The 20,293-nt window shown below is 45.2% G+C and overlaps 1 protein-coding gene across 5 annotated transcripts in view; it reads right to left on the bottom strand.

Annotated features, from left to right (window-relative positions):
• The window catches only part of LOC148031803 (transglycosylase), a 178,993-nt gene that overhangs the window by 63,966 nt on the left and 94,734 nt on the right, over positions 1-20,293 (bottom strand). For all 5 annotated transcript variants that reach the window (XM_087685467.1, XM_087685466.1, XM_087685468.1 and 2 more), the window contains 2 exons: positions 17,408-17,538; positions 17,210-17,326 (listed from right to left, as the gene is read on the bottom strand). In XM_087685467.1, the coding sequence (XP_087541593.1) occupies positions 17,210-17,326; positions 17,408-17,538 (248 nt within the window). The remainder of the gene's footprint in view (positions 1-17,209; positions 17,327-17,407; positions 17,539-20,293) is intronic.

Below are 20,293 nucleotides of genomic sequence, written 5' to 3'. Positions count from 1 at the left end.
CCATGCCTCTGCTCCTCCCAAGCCATGCCCAGGTAGTTACTGTCTCTGTCCTGCTGGTCCTCCAAAACCTGTTGCGTGTCCTTACCTCCGTAGGGGCATAGACATTGAGGACTCCAAGGCATGAGTCCCCAATATCCAATCTGACCCATAGAACCCTCCTTGCCACTATCATCCCATGATCTCATACACAGGCAGTGAGACTTGGGCCGATCGAGGTGCATACGTCTCCACTCCTACCATGGGCACCTATGGCGTACTCCTAGTAAGTGTGCGACCTTCTCGGCAGCACCTTTCCTATCCACTCAGCCTGGGTGGGAGTGAGCTTGTGCTCCTGTAGAAGCAGGCTATCGATCCGTCCGGCCAGGGCAGGCTACAACTCCTGCCGACCAATCAACTTCCTGGAACCACATGTCCCACTGTAGTGGAAGCTATTCACATTCCAGGATGCCAAGTGTAAACTCATGGGGAAATTTGTCATTGACCGAACAGGCGTCTGTTCGGTGTAGAGGCTGCTAATGAGGAGGAGAAACTGTGAGGCATGCAAGTACGCTTTGCCGCCGGTCTGAAAGATGAACTCTTGTCCCCCATGGAGACCCTCCGTCGGACCATAGGGGTGATAGATGCTCCAGGTGGTACTATCAATGCATCTATCAGCCATGCTAAGAGTCGTGACTCGATACATTGGTAGAAACAGGCTGCCTATGCCAGGGGCCACTTGATCACGTCCCTCAAAGCTCTCCATTGTGGAGGGGCTCGAAAGATAATGCTCAAGTGCGGGACCTCAGCACCAGCCCACCAATTAATGTTCAACATGCACCTAGGCCACTTTTGTGCAAACAATGTTGATCCTTCATCTCCTAGCCACTGGGAGATGTGATCCGCCACCTGACTCTTCAACTCCTCCTCTATCTGTGTAGTCGTCCACTCCCCTGAGTGAGAGACCTAAAGAAAAAAGACGTAGTTTGGTCCATCCGGTGGTGTGCTAGTAGATGGACATTGCCCCTCCTTGACTCACAAACCACGAAGATCCCCACCTCTAGAGGTAGTGGGAACTCTCCACGCTCCGCACCTCTCAGGTAGAACCATGGGCCACTGCGGAAGAACTCTTGTGGCAACAGCTATGCCTGTCTCGGGATGGTGTGACGAGCGGCAGAGGCAAATGAGCTGGTGGCTGTATGGGAGGGGAAGGACTACTGGCGCGAGGAGGAAATAGGTGTGTGTGGCTCATTACCTCCTGTGGGCGGATAGGGGGTGGTACTAGGGGGGACCACCTGAACCGCGTGTGGATCAGGGGGAGTGCTTGATATGGAAAGTGGTGGGAAGGAAGAGGATTGGGGGATGGACAGGGATGCATGGCGGGTGTATGGGGGGACTAGTGGCCTTGGAAAGGAAGGGCTGTGGGCCAGGGTCACTGATGGGGTGGGGAGAGACATGAGATATAGAGGTGGATGGGTGTGGGGGTTGTGGAAACTCAGACGACGCAATCTGTGGCACGGGTGGTGGATGTGGGGGCTGCAATCTTGCCAAGTGGGACAGGCAGGGGGGGTTGTGGAGTGCTTTACCGGGGGGGGAGGGAAGGGGATGGGCGCGCGCCTACTTGCTCCCTGCGTCGCTCCCCCCTGCCGTCTCTCTCTCTATCATCTCTATACTCATGTGGAACCGTCTGCATCCACCTCTAGACCTGTCCGCGGAGCCACCCTAGCACCGAAGCGCATACACTCTGCTGCCGAGTGCCCAAAGTCATGGTAGCGCACACACTGCCCTCGCTTTCCCGTCACAATGACCTGCTGCCTAAAGGAGTGTCCTCTTGCCTCAATCTCTAGGAGCTGTGGAATATTCTTAACCTCATTCACTTCCACCCGTACCTTGGGAACTCCTACGATAATCACTGCGTCCGTGAAGGACGCGGGAAGAATCGTGCCGAAGAGCCGTCCAAAGTCTTCCACCAATTGGCGATAGTCTGTCGCCAAGCCAAGAAAAAGAAGGGTGACCGGGTGCCGAAAAAACCTGTTGTGGATTGCAAATACCTCCACAGTGAAGCCATTGTAGCAATGGACCATGTAGATGACCCCTTCGTGGACGCATATGGTGAGTTAGCAAGTAACTCCTGAGCTGTGTCTGCCGATCTTAGCCGAACCATGAAGATCCCTTGGCCCATTAGAACTGCTTCCACGATCTGCGCTGTGCCGATGTGCAGCGTGGAGTGAAGCCAGTCCGCAAGCTGGGCCCTAGCTGGGGAATGTCCTACTACCTAACCATAAATCGTTGTTTCCTTTAGCTCCAACTCTTTAGCCCGGACGGCTACGAGCTGCTTCACAAAGAGAACGGCGTACAAGGTGTTTGATTGGGGGGCACTCGCTGAGTACGTCACCGTCCGACCAGATGTTTCCATTGCGTGTCCCTTCTGAAAAGCTACTAGTCGCATTGCGGTGCTGCCTGAGGGGGAAAGTTGCTGCAGATGGAGAAAGCAACTAGAAGGTGGGGGGGGGGGGGGGGGAGGGGGGCTATTTTGGCAGTGGGGGAGGTGTTGGACACTGTGGATATCGGTTTACGCTGGCAACAGATAGGAGACATGTATCCCAAGATGACAGGCGGGGCTGAGAGGCACGCTGGCAATGGCCAGACGGGGCGAGCACGAGCTGTCACGGTGGGGGCGAGCAGTCATGGATGGCACGTCAGGTGGAGCGGGCGGGGGGAAGGGGGCCTGGTGGCGGACGAGCAAGCAGCGGCGGGGTGGGCGGCCATAGGGCGAGGGGGAAAGGGTTGGCAAGAGAGAAGGGGAGAACTGGCGAAACGAGAGGTGGGAGAACGGAAGGAAGAGGGACTATCGAACGAGGAGGGGAGGATTGTCGAATGGAAGGGAGGATGCCTGGCACAGGGCAGAGGGGAAAGTGGCGCAAGCGAGGGGAGGGGAGGACTAGCATGGCGGCAGTTCGCGGGGACAGAGGGCAGCAACGGCGCGATGGCGAGCTCATCATTCGTTCTTTAGCAACTCCTTCAAGGCTAAGAAAAAGCTATATGATCCTGTGTTCATACTCATCTGCATAGATCTCACAGTGACTAGTAGACTAAGTAGTGACCTCATGGCAAACATATTGTCAATGCAATACCTTTGATGCATGCTAAATACATTCAAGATCCACTACATATTAGAGTTGTCCACATAACTAGAGGAGTGGACGTACACACACACACACACACACACACACACATAGCTATTAGAGAGAGATGGAAACACAATCAAGGTAGGTTTTGTAAGTATTTATCAAAGGACTAAAGGCATGGCTTCAATGATTAATGCTTTAAAAAAACTCTCATCCCCCTATAGGAAATAATTCATCAATGAGATGACTATACTCAAGCTTAAAATATATTCTTATATGATTTCAATTTGAAAAGATTATGACTCAATTCAGAAGAGAGAGAAAGAGAGAAGAGACAGATATGAAAATAATTTTTGGATGAAGGAGAAGAGAAGAGAGAGTGAAGAGATAAAATAATATTTGACAAGAGAGAAGATAGAAAAAGTAATTGCTAGCCAATTTTGTACCTATATGATGTTGTTTGTATGTGAGGCATAGTATATTGTCACTAGAAAATAAACTCTCCTACAATACTACAATGCTACCATTGGCGCCCACAATTTTGACTCAAAAATTTCTAGCAACTCTCCCCCTATAATACTACAATACCACCATTGGGCCTCTCCTATGATAACTTGAAAAGACCCCTCTCTAGCCAAAAGATTTTCCATATGTCAACAATTAGTTGAAAAAGACAAATGCCTTCTTTCTCATCATTAATTATTTTTATCAACCCCATCTCTCTCTCCCCCCCTTCTCTCTCATCAAATAATTACTTTTTCTCTCTCATCTTTCTCTTCTCTATCATTCCTAATGCTCCTCAAATTAAAACTCAACTTCAAAGTATCTAAGAATATGTTTTTATTTTTAAGACTAGGCATCTCATTGATGAATTACTTCTAGAGGTAGATTAGAGTTTTTATGAGCAATAATAGTTAAAGCCATGGCTCTAGTCCTTTGATATATGGTAGAACTATATATATAAGCACACACCCCCATGCACACACACACTTACACATGTATATTGGAAGTCCAAACACACACAACAGTACTAGTTTTCAATACTTAATGTTACTAATACACACAAGCACAAATAGTCAACACACACACACTCTCTCTCTCTCTTTTTTTTCCGTAAAAGGTAATTGTATTAATTACAAAAAAAGGTACAAGTTTACATGGTTACAAGATACACGATGGCTCTAAGCCATCACGTGTAATCTCTCTCTCTCTCTCTCTCTCTCTCTCTCTCTCTCTCTCTCTCTCTTTTGTAGAATCCCAGTACAAAGCCACGAAAAAGTTACACAAGTCATGGCAAAGACCCAGAGGAAATTGCCATATGCCAGGGAAGTAAGTCCTCCCAAGGGAGCAAGTCCGAGTGCCGAATGAGATCTATCTGCCAATGTAAGAGACCTTTAAGCCGGGCAATGTGTCTCAATACATTAGAGGCCGAATCAAAAAGAAAGGCATTCCGAGTGGTCCAATTGTGCCAGCATCCCCAGTATCTCAAAAAGTGGAATAAGATCTTCATATGCAACTGTGGCGGTGTGGGGTATTTTGGGCGGGAAAAAACCCAATCAAAAGGGGTTAGTGAGAACCCCACCACCGTGCGCCAAATCTATGACAAGAGCGACCAGATATTCTTAGCGAGCGGGCAAGAAATAAATCGATGTCGGGGCGATTCCACAGTAATGGTGCAAAAGAAACAATTGCCGTCTGAGATTCGACGCTTGGAAAGGGCCGAGGCAAGAGGAAGACCACCAATCATCACCCCCCAAAGAAAGACCTTACATTTGAAAGGTGTCTTATTCAACCAGCCCTCCATCACAGTTGCCTTCCACCATGACTGAGATTTCCGCAATCCCCAGACAGTATTAGCTTTAACCCCCAGCCATTGATGATCCTTAATTTGAAGATGATACACCTGATTAGCAAGGGGCTTTTCCAAACTCAACCGGCTAGCAAGGTCCCAGTCCTGCCAAGGACGATCCACAGCAAGGGCAGGAAAGGGTTGCCTACTCTGAAGCAGTAACAAGAGCTGTTCCCATAAATCACGATATCCACGCGGGATTCTGAAAAGTCTCCTGGCAGTACGAAACGATGTGAAGACATTACGACTAGCAAGGGTGGCATCCGCAACTGAAGTCACACCCAAATGAACCATGTGGTTAAATTTTGGTCTGAGCTCATGTTTATCTTCCCATGAAAGTAATCTCGAGACTGCCAACAATTCCAGTTGAAAGGAGTTAGTATGCAAGCGGTCCTCCGCTGGATGCCAACGCGCCTTTTGGAGCACCACTTTCTAGGAGTCAACCAAATGCAATAACAAAGAGGAGGACGGACTGGAAAAACGAGAGTCTGCATTAAGGACATGCCACCAAGAGCCCCGAAGTTGTGTATTACCATGCCGAAGCACGCTATCCTCAAGAAAATAACTGGCTATAATGGCCCACGGGAAATGGTCCACACACATGGCGCAAAAAAGAGACCAACGAAGTGCCAGCATATGAGTTTCGGCGTCCAAAATAGCTCCACCACCCAGGCGTTTGGGGGTACATGCATGTAACCACGAAATCCACAAAATACTTGCGTGCAATGAATCCTTCTTCCATAACATGAAACGAATGGGGCGAGTGAGAGTCTTCAAAGTAGTAGGAGTCCACGGCAGCAATGGCAAGAAATATGTGAGCATTGGCAGCATAATTATCTAAGCCACTTTGAGGCGGACATGGAAGGGCCACGCTTGCGACTTCCAATACATAAACTTAGCTGCCAGTTTCTGTGAAATCCACTCGAGGAGTTGCATGGCCGAACATCAACACCCAACGGATACCCAAGATGCCTGACAATGGAGCCACGGGGAACAACCTGACCCTGCCAGCCCAATGACTGTAAATCAGACTCCGTGCAACTGAGAATGGCGGATTTGAAGGCATTGGTACGAAGACCACAAGCATGACCAAAGAGTGCCCAAACATCTAATGCCTTGCGAATGTTGTTCTTTTCTGCACGCAAAATCATAAAGCTATCATCAGCCAAAGATTGGCTAATGAAGTGCTGTCCCAGAGGAAGAGACAATCCGGCCAACTAAGTAGAAGCTGCCATTGAAGATAACATTGAAAGAACCGGGTGGGTCGCCAAGGCAAAGAAGAGAGGACTCAAAGGGCAACCCTGTCTCACCGAGCGTGCAAGGACAAAAGGCTCTGTAACACCACCATTGAGCATAACGTGCAAAGAGGCCGCAGCACTAATGGTGTAGATCAATCGGGACATCCAGGTACCAAAACCCATAGCAGACATAAGTTCTGCAATGAAGGACCAGTCTGAATAGTCAAAAGCCTTTTCCAAATCCAATTGAATCAATACCACTTTCTGACTAGAGTGTCTTGCATAGTCAATAGCCATTTGCACGTTTAAGATATTATGCAGAATGTTGCGGCCCTTAATGAAACCATATTGAAGAGGATGCACAATAGCTGGAAGGTGCTTGTGGAGCCGATTCGCCAGCACTTTGGAAAAGAGTTTATACATCGAACCCATCAAAGAAATTGGTCTCCAATGTTGCAACATTGACGGCGAAGGAACCTTTGGAAGCAATTTGATAAGGCCTTCTTTCCATGAGGAAGGCATGACCCCTGTTTCCCAAACCTGCTGAAACATAGCCGCCAATGGCTTCACCAGTTGGGTAGTCGAGCTCTCAAAAAATTCATTGGTGAGACCATCCCAGCCAAGACTTTTATCCTTAGGCAGGTGTAACAAAACATCCATAACCTCCTCCTCACAAATATCTGCCTCCAAAGTAGCTTGCATATCAAGTGAAACCTGATGGCGGACCAGATCATAGAAGACTGAGCGTGCATGCATAACCTAGTCAGAAGGCGACGGAGAAGAACCAAGAAGATCGAGAAAATAATTCCTGCACATATTGACAATGGTCTGCGGATCAGTTTTGACCTTCTGAATCCTGGAGTCTAGTCATATTTTCTCGAGCATGAGAAACATGCAAGGCGCGAAAGAACTTATGAGTCTGACAAGCACTATCTTGCAAATTGTCAATCAAGTTGTGCAGTTTGGCCTGCTGATAAGATTTCAACTGAAATTCTTTAATAAAATCAGCCAAACGCCTCGCCAGTGACAACAGAAATTCATCATCTGGGATATCCACCAGCAGCGAATGAACCAAAGTCAGTATGTCCTCCACTGCGTGGCGACGCCGCCGACAAATAGAGGCATGATGGATCCCATACTGCCGAGCAACCCGCTGCACATTAGAGAGCAGTCGTTCAAAGGAAGCCGAGCCCTCAAAGGCGAAGTCCAATAAAAACCTCTCAATCAATTGCTGCATATAGCCCTGAAAGATTGGATGCTTCAAATAAGACGAGTTGAAACGTAAAGGAAGTCTATCCAACAACTGCATAAAAGGTGCAATGGGTTGTGCAAGTATCTCAAGCTGGAGAGTGAAATGGTCTGACAAGGCATATTGCTACAAGACTTTCATTTCCAACATCTCAGGAAGAAAATCATCATCCTCCATGATATACATTCGGTCCAACCGAAGTTGCATATTGTGCGGAATGAAAAGTAAACCCTGTAAAAGAAGGGTGGAGCCAAGACCATAGATCTTGCTTAAGTACCTCAAGAGCAAAGGCATTCCACACCCGACTTTCCGGAGCATCCATCATTGACTGCCCCGAAGTGGACTGAGAACGGTCAACACACATATTGAAATCCCCCATCAAAAAACCCCTTCTGCCAAGTGACATGGAGCTCTGCAAAGTCTTACAAAGATCCTGTCGGGATGAAGGGTCATTCGGGGCATAGAGGCCCAGCAACCATAAGATCTCTCCTTCAAATAAAACTTTGATTACCACAAAACGGCCTTGAACATCATTTTTAATAAGAACAGGATGGTATTTCTCATGGACAATCATAAGCACACCAGAATAGTGCATAGCATGTGTCCCTGCATAAAACAAGTGAACCCATGGCAATCCACAACTTTTCCTGCTTCATCGTGACTCTTGTGCTCAACCGCACACAAGACATCCCACTGATTCTCATGCAAGACAGTCCACATGGCATGTTGCTTATGGCGAGAACAAATACCTTGCACATTCCACATGGCGATCTTCATATATCTTTAAAAAGAAAATCAGGAACGATGCACTGCTTGCCTCGATTTAACCTTGTCTGCTAGAATGTCAAGGACACCTTCATCCAGAAAATCCGCTAACACTACAAAGGAATTCTGACGGCCCGCTTTAGAGGTGGATGGAATATCCACTGCCTTGGGAGTGAAACGGGGATAACGACGATCCCAGGGTGTAATCACATTACCTCTCGTATCAAACGCCAACTTAGCAGGTAGGCCCTTTGGACCGTCTGTATATACTTTCCTCGTAGACTGATTACGGGGGGCAGAAGGAACCATAGCACGTGCAGCATGCTGTGAAGAGAGCATTTCTTTCCTGCGCATGCACACGGAATCCTGTGAAACATTAGACCCAAAACCCGCTAGGCCAGCATCCAACTTTTTACCTTTTTTGGGACGTGCCTCTAGCCAGTCATTGTTACAGGAATCCAAACCCAGGACATATTGTTTGCCTTTATCCAACACATTAGGTGGCTGGGTGGCCTCCTGTGATGGAGCATCGAGCACCATGTCATCCATAGGCAGCACAACATGCGCATATTCTGAAGACGGTTGCCACTCCGGGCAATCGGCCATAAAATGCTCCAATTTTCCACACGAAAAGCAGTGTCCTGCAAAGTTGCCCCATTTCAAACGAAAGTGCAAAGGATGCATGCCAGAGCAATTAAGGCGAAGCCACACAAGCCTTTTCCTGGCAGTGTCTCATAACATACACAAACGGTTTCGATTCATGGCCCTTGAGCTTGGGGGAACTAGCATCGTTCCCACTATGGCCATGGCATCCTTTAACAATGGCCAATAGACAGCCGGACAATTTTCCACTTCAACCCACACCGGGCATTCACGTTGAAGCAAGCGTTGAAAGTCTACCATAGGGCGCCATGGCACAACATGGACCAAACGGTGATCAAAGAACAATGGCAGTCTGGACAATAGCTCAGCCCGATGTTTCTCTGATTTCAGCAGCACCTCAAAGAAGCCTCGAGGCCCAAGAAAGATCTCCTCAACACACTCCCCTTGTAGTAAATGGTGCAGCCACTGGCGAATATGGGAAAGCACTGGGATCCTGCCAGTGAAGAAGAGTATAACCGCACGGTCATAAAACACCGAAAAAGAGCGCAAGACAGTTTTCAAGTCCACCGTGGCTTCCAGAACTTCTTCAGTTCCCGCGTCAGAAAAAGCTTCATGATTATGCTGGACATAATCGCCAAACAGAGTATTGGCAAACTCCAGCAAATGTTCCCAGTCAATCTCCTACGAATCCCCAGAATCAGAGGCCACCTGCACATAGGAACATTCCTGATGACCCATTGTCTCGTCGGAAGTATGCTTGGAGCGTTTGCCCGCAGCAGGCGGAAAATCAAAAAGTCAAAACTGGGAGGCATCTCCTCTGTGCAAGGAACCATATCCTCCGGTTCCTCCGTATCAGAATCTGGACCAAGGGCTGCCACCGTCTGGTCGATGAAAGCCATATCCAGCCCAGCCATGTTTCTGTCCTCTCTCTCTCTCTCTCTCTCTCTCTCTCTCTCTCTCTCTCTCTCTCTCTCTCTCTCTCTCTCTCTCTCATCCTATTTGTACTTACCTCTACACACTTAATACTAAAGTTATCACAATAAGTAGACCTTTTATTTGCCAACAACATAAGATTTTATCCATCTCGAGCTTAGTATTAGTTTCTCCTAAAGTAATGATACACACATTCACTTTCTTGTCCATTCTCACTGTTTTTATATTTTCACAAGTACTCATTCTCATGGAAAACTATTTTTATCTTCATAATTTTTTAAATTTTGGGAATCATATATCTTAAGTAATGTGATAAACCTATATTTTTTCTTAGTGGCATTTCACTATGTTAATCTTTATCAATCATAGATATTAGTTGCACATTTTTGCACATGTGCATGCGTGCACACACATATGTGACTAGGATAGTCCTTATGTTACTTGGTTTTGCTGGCATATCTCTCATCAAAAGACACTCTCACATGCATGTGCATGTGCACACATGTGTACCCTCTCTCCCTCTCCCTCCCTCCCTCCCTCTCTCTCTCTCTCTCTCTCTCTCTCTCTCTCTCTCTCTCTCTCAAGTAGTCAAACTCAAGTAGATATATGCAATAACAATTGCACGACATGTTACAAGTGTAGAGGCAAGATCTATGTAAGAAGCTAAAGCACAACCTAGATGTGGTACAAGATGATCGAGGTGTATGATCCAATGTTGTGGAAGGCTAGGGGATGTAAGAGGGTCAAGAAGGGGGCCACATGGAGAGTGTCCTAGAGAAAGTGTGACCTAGTGATTGGTGATGACACACGGCAGGTGGTGAGATTGAGGTGGCATGTAAGGCCAACATTGGAGTGGTGGCCCTAGATGGTAGAGATAGTGTCATGGAGGAGGGTGGATGACAAGGAGGAAGTAAAAAAGGGAGTGGGTTTCATATTGATGATGGTATGGCAGTGTCATTGTTGAGGAGAGCTTGTCCCATCAATTGTTTGGATTTGACCTTAGCCCACCCCTTTGCCCCATGAAGTGTATCATGCTTATCTTGCTACACACCATCACTGTTAGATATGCTCAATGCCCCACCCTCATAAGGTGCCACCAACAATCCATGGTGCTCAAAGTTGTAAGGCCTCCATTCTAAGGAGAAGCCATGTTGGAGCATAGACATTGGGTGGATCCTGACTTGGCTGTCAGATGAGGTTTATGTGACTAGATGGCCAAAAGGTGACCTTTGTGGATCTAGCCTTTGGGTTAGATAGAGTAGCTATGTTGGTAGCAACCTAAGACAATGCATCAATTTGAAGGGTGTGGGAGTTCTCAGGGGCCCTTAGAGAGTCTCATGAGGTCTAAGGAGGTCCAATGGTCCCCCCTAACACAGGTCCAAGGGCAGCACCCTCGACGATAAAGGAAATATTCCCTAGAATATTCTTGTCTAACTAGGGAAGGCTCATAATATGGTCAAACATGTCAACTAGGCTACTTTCCCGAGCTATAAACAAAAGTCCCCTCTAAAGCTATCATAAATCCATATTTTACCCTGTCAGAGTTCTTCCAACTACCCTAAGCTCTTTATCTATCGAGACAAAATTAGAGAGAGAGAGAGAGAGAGAGAGAGAGGGAGGGAGGGAGGGACGTGTGTGTGTGTGTGTGTGTGTGTGTGTGTGTGTGTGTGTGTGTGTGAGATTTGAGAAGAGAGAGAGAGAGACAGACAAATAAAATAAAAAGTGAAGAGGGAAAAAAATTAGATATGTAGAGAGAGAGAGAAGGAGAGGAAAATATTTTTGGAGAGAGTGAAAGGAATGTGTGTGTGTGTGTGTGTGTGTGTGTGTGTGTGTGTGTGTGTGTGTGTGTGTAGGCAAATGGTATATTTATGTATATTACCAAAAAAAAAAAAAAAAGTGTAGGCAAATGGAGGAGGAGCCAATAGTGGAGCAGGAATCACAAGAGTAGTGGAGATGTATGTGACAGGCAACATTAGTGAGTGTGTGTGTGTGTGTAAAAAACAAAGGCAAAATGAGAGATATAGTAAATAGAGAGAGAGAGAGAGAGAGAGAGAGAGTGTGTGTGTGTGTGTACACCCTTGTGTGTGTTGAAGAAGATAAAGAGAGGAGAAAGGGGAAAAAAGAAAAGAAAGATGAAAATTGGTTTTGGGGGGGGGGGGGGGGGGAGAGAGAGAGAGAGAGAGTGTGTGTGTGTGTGTGTGTGGGCACACATGTGCATGCAATGAAGAAAAAGATAGAGAGAAATGAAATGAAATGATATATCAACGTCTACCAAAGGCCAAAATGACCTATGAGACCATGAGTTACAATCATGTGTATGATGGTACAACTATTTGAGCAAAATATTTAGCACAAGCAGAACAAGAAAGGAAACTAACTATGGCTATGTGTAAAACATAGAGCTCTATCTAGTAACAATGAGCTCCAAAATGGTACAATCTCATGTGGGTATGGAGGGCCTAGCTCTAGCCCGAGCAATAATCCCCTGTATCCACCTATGAAGGTGCCGTCGGTCTTTGTGTCGAGGCCTAGGACGTCTGGATCGGCTAAGCTGAACAGCTCGATCACCCAAAACTCCTTGGCTGTGTGTGGACTGTGGCGGTGAGAGAGGCTCTCGTGTGGACTATGGCTGTAACTGTATTGAAGTCTTCTGAGACTCCTTTGCACAGAAGTCTGTGAGCTGCCTCTGTGAAGGACCTCGGTGTCTCGGAGCAGCTGTACTCTTGAGGCGCATGTCACAAAGCCGTTGTATGTCGAGAAGAAAGAGTCCAAGGCATCACTGATCGGTAAAATCCATGACTCTGGATAGTGGTCCAAATCCGTCTCTAAAGAGACAGTGGAAACGACCACGGACCTCATAATACACTAGGCAACGGCAAATATAATGCTCCTCTGTCTCTGGCTCTAATTGGCATATTTGGCATACGGACTCCTCTGGAGAGAGAGAGAGAGAGAGAGAGAGAGAGAGAGAGAGAGAGAGAAGAGAGGAAAAAAGAGAAAGGAAAGACAGATGTGTGTGTGTGTGTGTATGTGTGAGATAAAAGAAGCAATTGAGACAAAGAGGAGAGGACAACCAAAGGATGAGAGTTGCATGAGAGAGAGATGAGAGAATAATGAAATATAAGTGAAAAAGTTTATGGAGAGATGGGAGATACAAAAGGGTAGAGAGAGAAAGAGAGGGAGTTGGGAGAGAGAGAGAGAGAAGGGAGATTTATAACATCCCAAACTTGAATATATAGGGGCAAGATGATGGGCTATCGAGGAAGAGGGCAAGTTTTACATCCCAAACTCAAATATGTAGGGGATAAGGAAGCAATGGAAGCAAAGTTATCATGCAATAGTATGACGGCCTCTGCACCAGTGAAAAAAAAAGGAGTGGAAATGGTAGTACTTGTATGAGAGAGAGAGAGAGAGAGAGAGAGATGAGGTAACAAAGTTATCATGAGAAGTTGAGAAAAGTGAAATACAATGCATGGGGAAAGAAGTGAGGGGAGACAACGAGAAAAGTGAAATATAGTATGTGAGAAAGAAATGACCAAAGCGAAGTTGCCATGCGATAGCACAACACCTTTCCTTCCCTCACAATGCCACTTTGAAGCAACATAGCATTATGCATGCACAAAGCATGCAAGGAAGTGTAGCAAGGATAATGCAATTTGTTGAAGTACTTTTGGTATGTCTATTTAGGAACAAACTTTTCCTTAACAAGAAAAAGAAAATATCATAATATTTGCACCCTTTTGTCTTTTATGCCTCTTTGTCATGTTGAAGGAAGAAATGGGAAATAAGACACAATGGAGGGAAAATATGCAAATACACAAACCGCTGCACCTATGCTTAGCATAGCCATTGGTTAGACATATATACATTTTGTCCAATCAAACCAGTCTAGGCTTAGTGTAGCCTAGCCCTCGACTAGCCAAAGCCTAGGCTATGCTTTTCATAGCCCAAGTGTAGCATAGCATGGCCTACCATAGAATAGCCTATGGCTATGCCTAAGCCTATGCTTAGCCTACACTTAAGCATGTAAAGAAAAGGTTATTTCTTAATATCCCTTGAATGCATGTTATGGGATATGCACTTTCTTTACCCTTTCTTTAAAGCATGTATATTTTATCCCTTTCTTTACAAGCCTATCCCATAATAATCTTTTGCTTTTCTTGTAATCTCTGAAGTGCATATTTTATCTTTGCATAGGCTACATCCAAGTTTTCCACATAAAAATCCGCCTCCAAGATCTTATCCTTAGTTTGCAAAATAGGTGGTATCTTCTTGCCACCCTCAACCACCTCAAAAGGAGCTTTGCCCTGAAAATTATGCACTGTGTTGTTGTAAGCAAACTCAACCAAGAGCAAATATTGCTCCCACTGTGTCTTGTGGTTTAAAACATAGCTCCCACTTGCTCATGAACAGGTACAGGGCAATAAGAAGTAATAGGCAGCAATGCATCCCAAAACTTCTTATTATATTACTCCAAATTCTTACATTCCTTAGCATCCAACTTATTCCAAGCTATCATGATGTCCATCTCAAAGAAACTTGTCAAACAATTCGATGCAAATATTTGCTTGAATTGTACCCACGTTGACGGTGCTCTACCTTGCATCAAAAGAGTGGACCACCACTGTAATGCATTCTCTTTCAAAAAAGTGGCTGCCTTTCAATTCTTCGAGGACTCCATGAAGTTTCCCCTTGAATAGGCCACATCAAACTATTGAATGAAAGTCAGAGCTTTCAGCCTATCTTATACACCGCTGAAGAACTCAAACTTCACTGCTTTTCCACCTTCATCATAGTCTTTTGTTGCCCATTTGGGTGTCAAGTTGTCATACATTGGCTGCTACAAAAAGAGTGCATTTGCGGAATTTACATCAAAACCAACGCCAAACTGAGCATTTGCATGACCGACATTCATTCCTTGAGCCCCATAAGCATTCGAGGGTGCAGATGGAGTACCAAACATGCTATTTTGTGCCCCACCCATCAAACCAACACTGCCATACATAGGATTTAGCATATTTCGACCATACCCGAATACATTGGACCTTGCATACCATGCATTGGTTGCTGCATATCATAGGAATTTGTGCCATACGTTCCTGTATGTAGTTCTTGTCCAACAATAGCATGAAAAATCCTACTTCCACCAAAATATCACGGCTGCCCCAATGTAGCATGCATGCCCAGCTGTCCAAAATCCATTGGATTGGCACTTGTGTGATGGCCTTGCATTTGCATTCCTTGCCATGTAGGTACCAACTATTTTATTTCATTAGCATATTTGGGAGCTTCAAATGAAGGGTTTGGCATTATCTTCAGAAGAGTTAATGGCTAAAACCTACAAGACAAGGGATCAGCTGAATGGTGGGCAGCTCATCACCATATAGATGCAAAAGGATCCTCCAAATAAGGGTTTTGCTTATGGGACACAAAAATTCTCTAGGAGGCACACAATTTTTTGAAACTTTTTGTAATTTACATGTCTCAGAGCTGTTTAATAGAGCTAATCAATTTGTAATGCATTTTTAGCTCAACAATGTATGGCCCCGATAGAGGATGTTCCACCAAATTAGTAAAAGAATATAGCTACCTTCCGGCCTTGGAATGGTCTCTTCGCTAGAAGGGGCATCCTTCTAGTAGTCATTGCAACTAGCAAAGAAAGGGCATTCACTTTCATGGTTGAGAAGGATGGTTGTCTTCAACGAGAAGATCTTGACCATATAGCACTTAGTGGTTCCTCCAAGCAAGGATCACAATAGTAGCACACTTCAAGAGGGAGTGACACTTAGACCCAAACCCAACCGCTTGTCTTATAGATGGATGACATACTGAGCATAGAGGAGGCCTCTACAAAGGCTATCGTGGAGTCCGGGAAAGCGGGTATGGAGGGACCCTTTCCTTGACAGACCGTGAGATGTACCTTTTTTTGGCTACACTACTAGTTTGGTAGGAGGATACAAATGAGTAGGATCGGAGCACACCTATCAACCACCCCCCATTGGCATAGAGAGGGAATATGAGATGAGTTCCTTTTCTGTGCCTCGGAAGATCTCTCTCTCTTTATGGCTTGTAGCCCACATGAGTTTAGTAGTTGCCACTTGGCTTGGATATGGTAGGGACCTAGTGGCATGGGCGCACTGCGATGAGCCAGAGGAGACACAAAGACATTGCCTATGGGCTTGTCCCAAATCCCAAGAGGGTTGGAGGCCAGCTCTCAGGATACTACTCCATGGCACAACGGAGTCCATGGTAGCGACATGGGGGGCTGTAGCTTGGGTCACAAATAGAGACCTAGCGTGTGGCTATGAGGAAATTTAGGGGAGCAATTCTTTTCTCATCATCAGAAAACATCTAAGCAAGATCCCTATCCCAAACACTCACAGACGCAGTGGACTCAGGAATGCTACCATAGATGGAAGCTGATTTTCAGCATCATAGCTTGGTACATATGGACTGTGAGAGGCAGCCAGGTCATTGATCTGCAAGATGTATCCACTGGGGAGTCCTTATTAAGGATTTGGACATACATAAGCTGCACTCTCCATGGGAGATGGGAGAGGATGCAGGGAAGCTGTGAGAGGATGAGAAAGAAAGGAGAGGCCTACCTACAAATTTGGGATCCAAACACCTTCTTTCATTCCAACCCTCAGATGGTCCAGCATTATCCCTCACAAGATTGGCTCTTCACACAACCGTTGTATTTTTTATGTACTTAGTTACTCTTCACCGAGTTCCTTGTACTTTGTATCTACCTCAAGAGTTTTTGCCAAGGTGTTGGACATAGCCCTTCCTGTAGACATACTTGTACAGCAAACATCACACAAAGAGAGAGCCAGTAAAAGTGTGTTTACACAAAGAATGTTTACATTAACATAACTTTTTTATTATCAAATATCTCAAACATTGTTGAGCTTGCCAGGAAAAGTTCACATGGAAGGAAATTATTTATAAATATTTTGCTGACAAAACCCAGTTGACATGAAAACTGGGAAGAATCGTTGACAAAAACGCATGCAGAAAGACTGTCAAAGGTCGTAAGGACGATTTTACCTTATTTAAAGGTAGCATCTAATCCTTCGCTAAAAGCAGGCAAATATAGTGGCGTCAAAAAGGAGGAGAACAATTTCGATTTCTAAAGGAAAGCACATCTACAGGAAGATACGGCTGGAAAATAAGATCAGCTGACAAAGAATACCCACAAGTTGCAAAGCCTATATCTATCAGTATTTTAAAAACCCAGCCTCCTTCCTTTAGCCATGCTGCTTGTTCCATAGCATCTAAGATGACAAACCAGTTATCTCCACATTTTATGAGTATAATAACTGTTGGTACAGAGAGACCTCTCAAATGAGATTGATTCTTGATGAATTGATGCATACTGAAGAAGCAGATTTATTTTTCATATACAACTGAAAGTGATTATGTGCTTGGGGGTGGAAAATGATTAGTAAAAAGCATCAAGACTTACTTGCCGGTATAAGTTGAAAGCCATCTCAGGTAAGCTGCACCAAAATAGACACTCACAAAGGGTCTGTACATCACTGGACCAGACCAATCAACTTTATAATGCCGGTAACCCTTCTCCCTAAAGATTGAGAAAAGCTAGTGAGTATATTCATGACTAATATTAGACAAGGAAAAACAAGCATATGAATACTGAACGTACTTCGCTAGCCATTCTGCTGTAGATTGCAGAACCTGCATCAACCCAGTTTTGGCTTCACGAAGCTTTGAATCAAAGTGATAAGTCAGAGGTTGTCGATCACTTTCAACCTCTGCAATGGCACATATCATCACCTATATAAAAAATTTAAGTGACTTTCAAACGCTCATTTAACATCCTGACCTGCCACCAGCAAACAGTTGAACACTAAAAGAAATGGAAAGTGTCATGTATGCGCAGCGCAGCCATTTCAAGCCAATAGGATCATATGCACATGGCTACAGAAAAAAAGTTTATGCATACAAGCCTCATGGAAATATAACCAATGAGTATGGGGAAAATTTGATCCCGTTTTAGGAAGAGGTTGAAAGAGCGATAGCATTGACCCAAGTTCTCAGATTGAACCCAGTGGGAAAACAGTTTATGAATATAAATTTTAAAACTACATTGGTTTAACATCTATGAATAAAAGCCACAAACAGTTACGATGGCTGCCAAGTTAATGTTTGCCCTTACAATATGGTTAGCAGCGTCCCTATCTTTTAAGCATTACACACTCTCCTGTTTTTCTCTCTAATTTGACACACCCTGTACCCGACCTCTTTTCCTCGTCTCCCCTGGAAAACCCTCCCCTTCAACCCATCTCCTTCTGTTTGTCCCTTGATTAAAATTGTCACTGACTGAGGCTCCGAGGCTCTTGCAGCTGCCAGTACATCTACCCCTTCCTTCTCTTTCACCAATCAAAAGCTTGCTCAACACCCTTTCGCATTGCTGATTTGTCATCATAGCTATACTTCGAACATTTGTTGGCATGATTGGGATTGGGCAGGGAAAATTATTGAGCAGTTTTTCATATACAAGAAAAAAAAATTAAGAGAAAAATAAAAATTCTATTAGCACTCCTCAGAACAAAGTGTCCCAAGGCAAAAAAGTAAAATCCAAAGCAGCCCTATAAGGAACTTCTATACCAAGAAATATGTAATGAGGGGAAGTCTATGACAAAGCTTGAATGAATAACAAGTCTATAAGTCTATAATACCAACCCTCTAGGTCTGGAAAAGGAAAAAAGTGCCAAAATCTCACATCCTGAGAAAAGCATCTCTCCTACTTACAGTCTCTGAACTGCCCTCCGTTCTCTCGCATCTCCCACGGAGAGCTTGCACAATCTCTATCCGTATGTACCAAGCAATAATGCTAGCTATGATCTCCAATTTGTGGCAATGCACCTGAGTCTCTCTGAACTGCCCTGTATTCTCTCGCATCTCCCATGGAGAGCATGCACGATCTCTATGTGTATGTACCAAGCAATAATGCTATCTATGATCTCCAATTTGTAACAATGCACCTGAGTCCATACTGCCTGTGAGAAATCCAACATGATAGTCCTGCTCACAAGCTGCCCTGAAAGGAGATAAGCCTGACACCCCTATACATCCTCATATCCACAAGTTGGGCCTCTATCCGTGACCCAAGCAACCATCCCCCACATAACAATCATGAAGTCTAAAGTGCCATGAAACACCATCCTACAGGCTCTGCTCCAAACCTCCTGAGCCCTTGGGCAACCCCATATGCAATACCTTTGAGCCTCCTTATGCTCTCCACATCTAACACAAGGAACAAGGTCTCTACCATAGCCAAGCCATGTACCAACAGCTAGACTCCTGTGTGCTACTAACCAAAGAAGAGTGAAATCTTTCTTGGTATAAAAATGTCCTCCAATCTCCTCCAAAGTCGACAAGGAAAGGATATGATATACCCTATGTAGTCCAATGCTCAGCTGCAGCTGCACCACTCTAATCGTGCTCATCTGTATCCTCCTCTCCCACCTAGTGGTATAGCAAAAGAAGGGCACATCCCAAGGCATCTCTGCAAATGGATCTCTCCATTCCCACTCCCCAAGATCACACAAAAGTCCCTATAGCATCCTCTTGTATGCTCAATGACTCCATCCATCTACCATACAAGTCTGAGTGTCTAGATCTAAGTACCAAGTCCTATCACAATGAGCCACAATTCCAATCCTCTATCAAGAGCATCGTATAAACTCTAACTAGTATAGCTCTTCCTGCCTAAGTCTACCACCAATCTCTACTAAGAAAGTTAACACACTCTCTCCACTGGTGGCTACAAATAGAAGGAGGATCTCTCCTCCGGCAAAGAGCCCAATCCATGTCTGATTGGTCACTCACTCACTCCTCCATTCAAGGATGGCTTTGGCCCCCATCATACCTCGAAGTCTCTCTCTCTGTATACGAGGTAGAAGTTCCAGAAAGGCAAACCACTCCCCCATTATAGAAGCTACCGATGAAGAGAACCTCCCCCAAGATAGGAGGATCCTCTCTCCAAAGGTGTGGCCTTTCTCTGTCTTGAGTTTCTGGTGAAAGAGAGTGGCTAATTCAACTCCTCTTCAACACTGGCTTGGTCAATTTGATGAAGTCCTCTAGACACTAATCTACATGCCCATATAATAGATGCAGCAAATCTGACCACCAAAATGTTCTCAAGCCCTATAGCTCAGATGTGCTGAAATATCCAGTGTGCAATAGGCTGCCATGGTCCTCCACGAGCAGGAGCAATGGTTTCTAATCTCCATAGTAGTAGCATATTCCATGGCTCCTCACCCACAAGAAGACCCTCACAATGATCTTTACCATCAATGCCTTCGTAGGGCTGCCATCTCCACCTAACAAAATGAAATTCCTGATGAGTCACTTTACCCGGCCAATGCATGACCTAGACGAGGCCAAACAAGAAGTTATGCACCACATGGTGGCCAACAAAATCTCATTTGGCTCCACCACCCTGCCTACAAGTAATAGCCTTGTTGTGCTCCAATATAATAGCTATTGTCTTACGCTAAGTAATAGGGGTGCCAGCTGTTGCTCT

Source organism: Lygodium microphyllum, chromosome 9 (assembly GCF_053477565.2).
Source record: "Lygodium microphyllum isolate KBCC chromosome 9, Lygodium_microphyllum_v1.1.10, whole genome shotgun sequence".
NCBI lineage: Eukaryota > Viridiplantae > Streptophyta > Polypodiopsida > Schizaeales > Lygodiaceae > Lygodium > Lygodium microphyllum.
The sequence above is the reverse complement of the archived record's forward strand: the minus strand, read 5'-3'. Positions and strand labels throughout refer to the sequence as shown.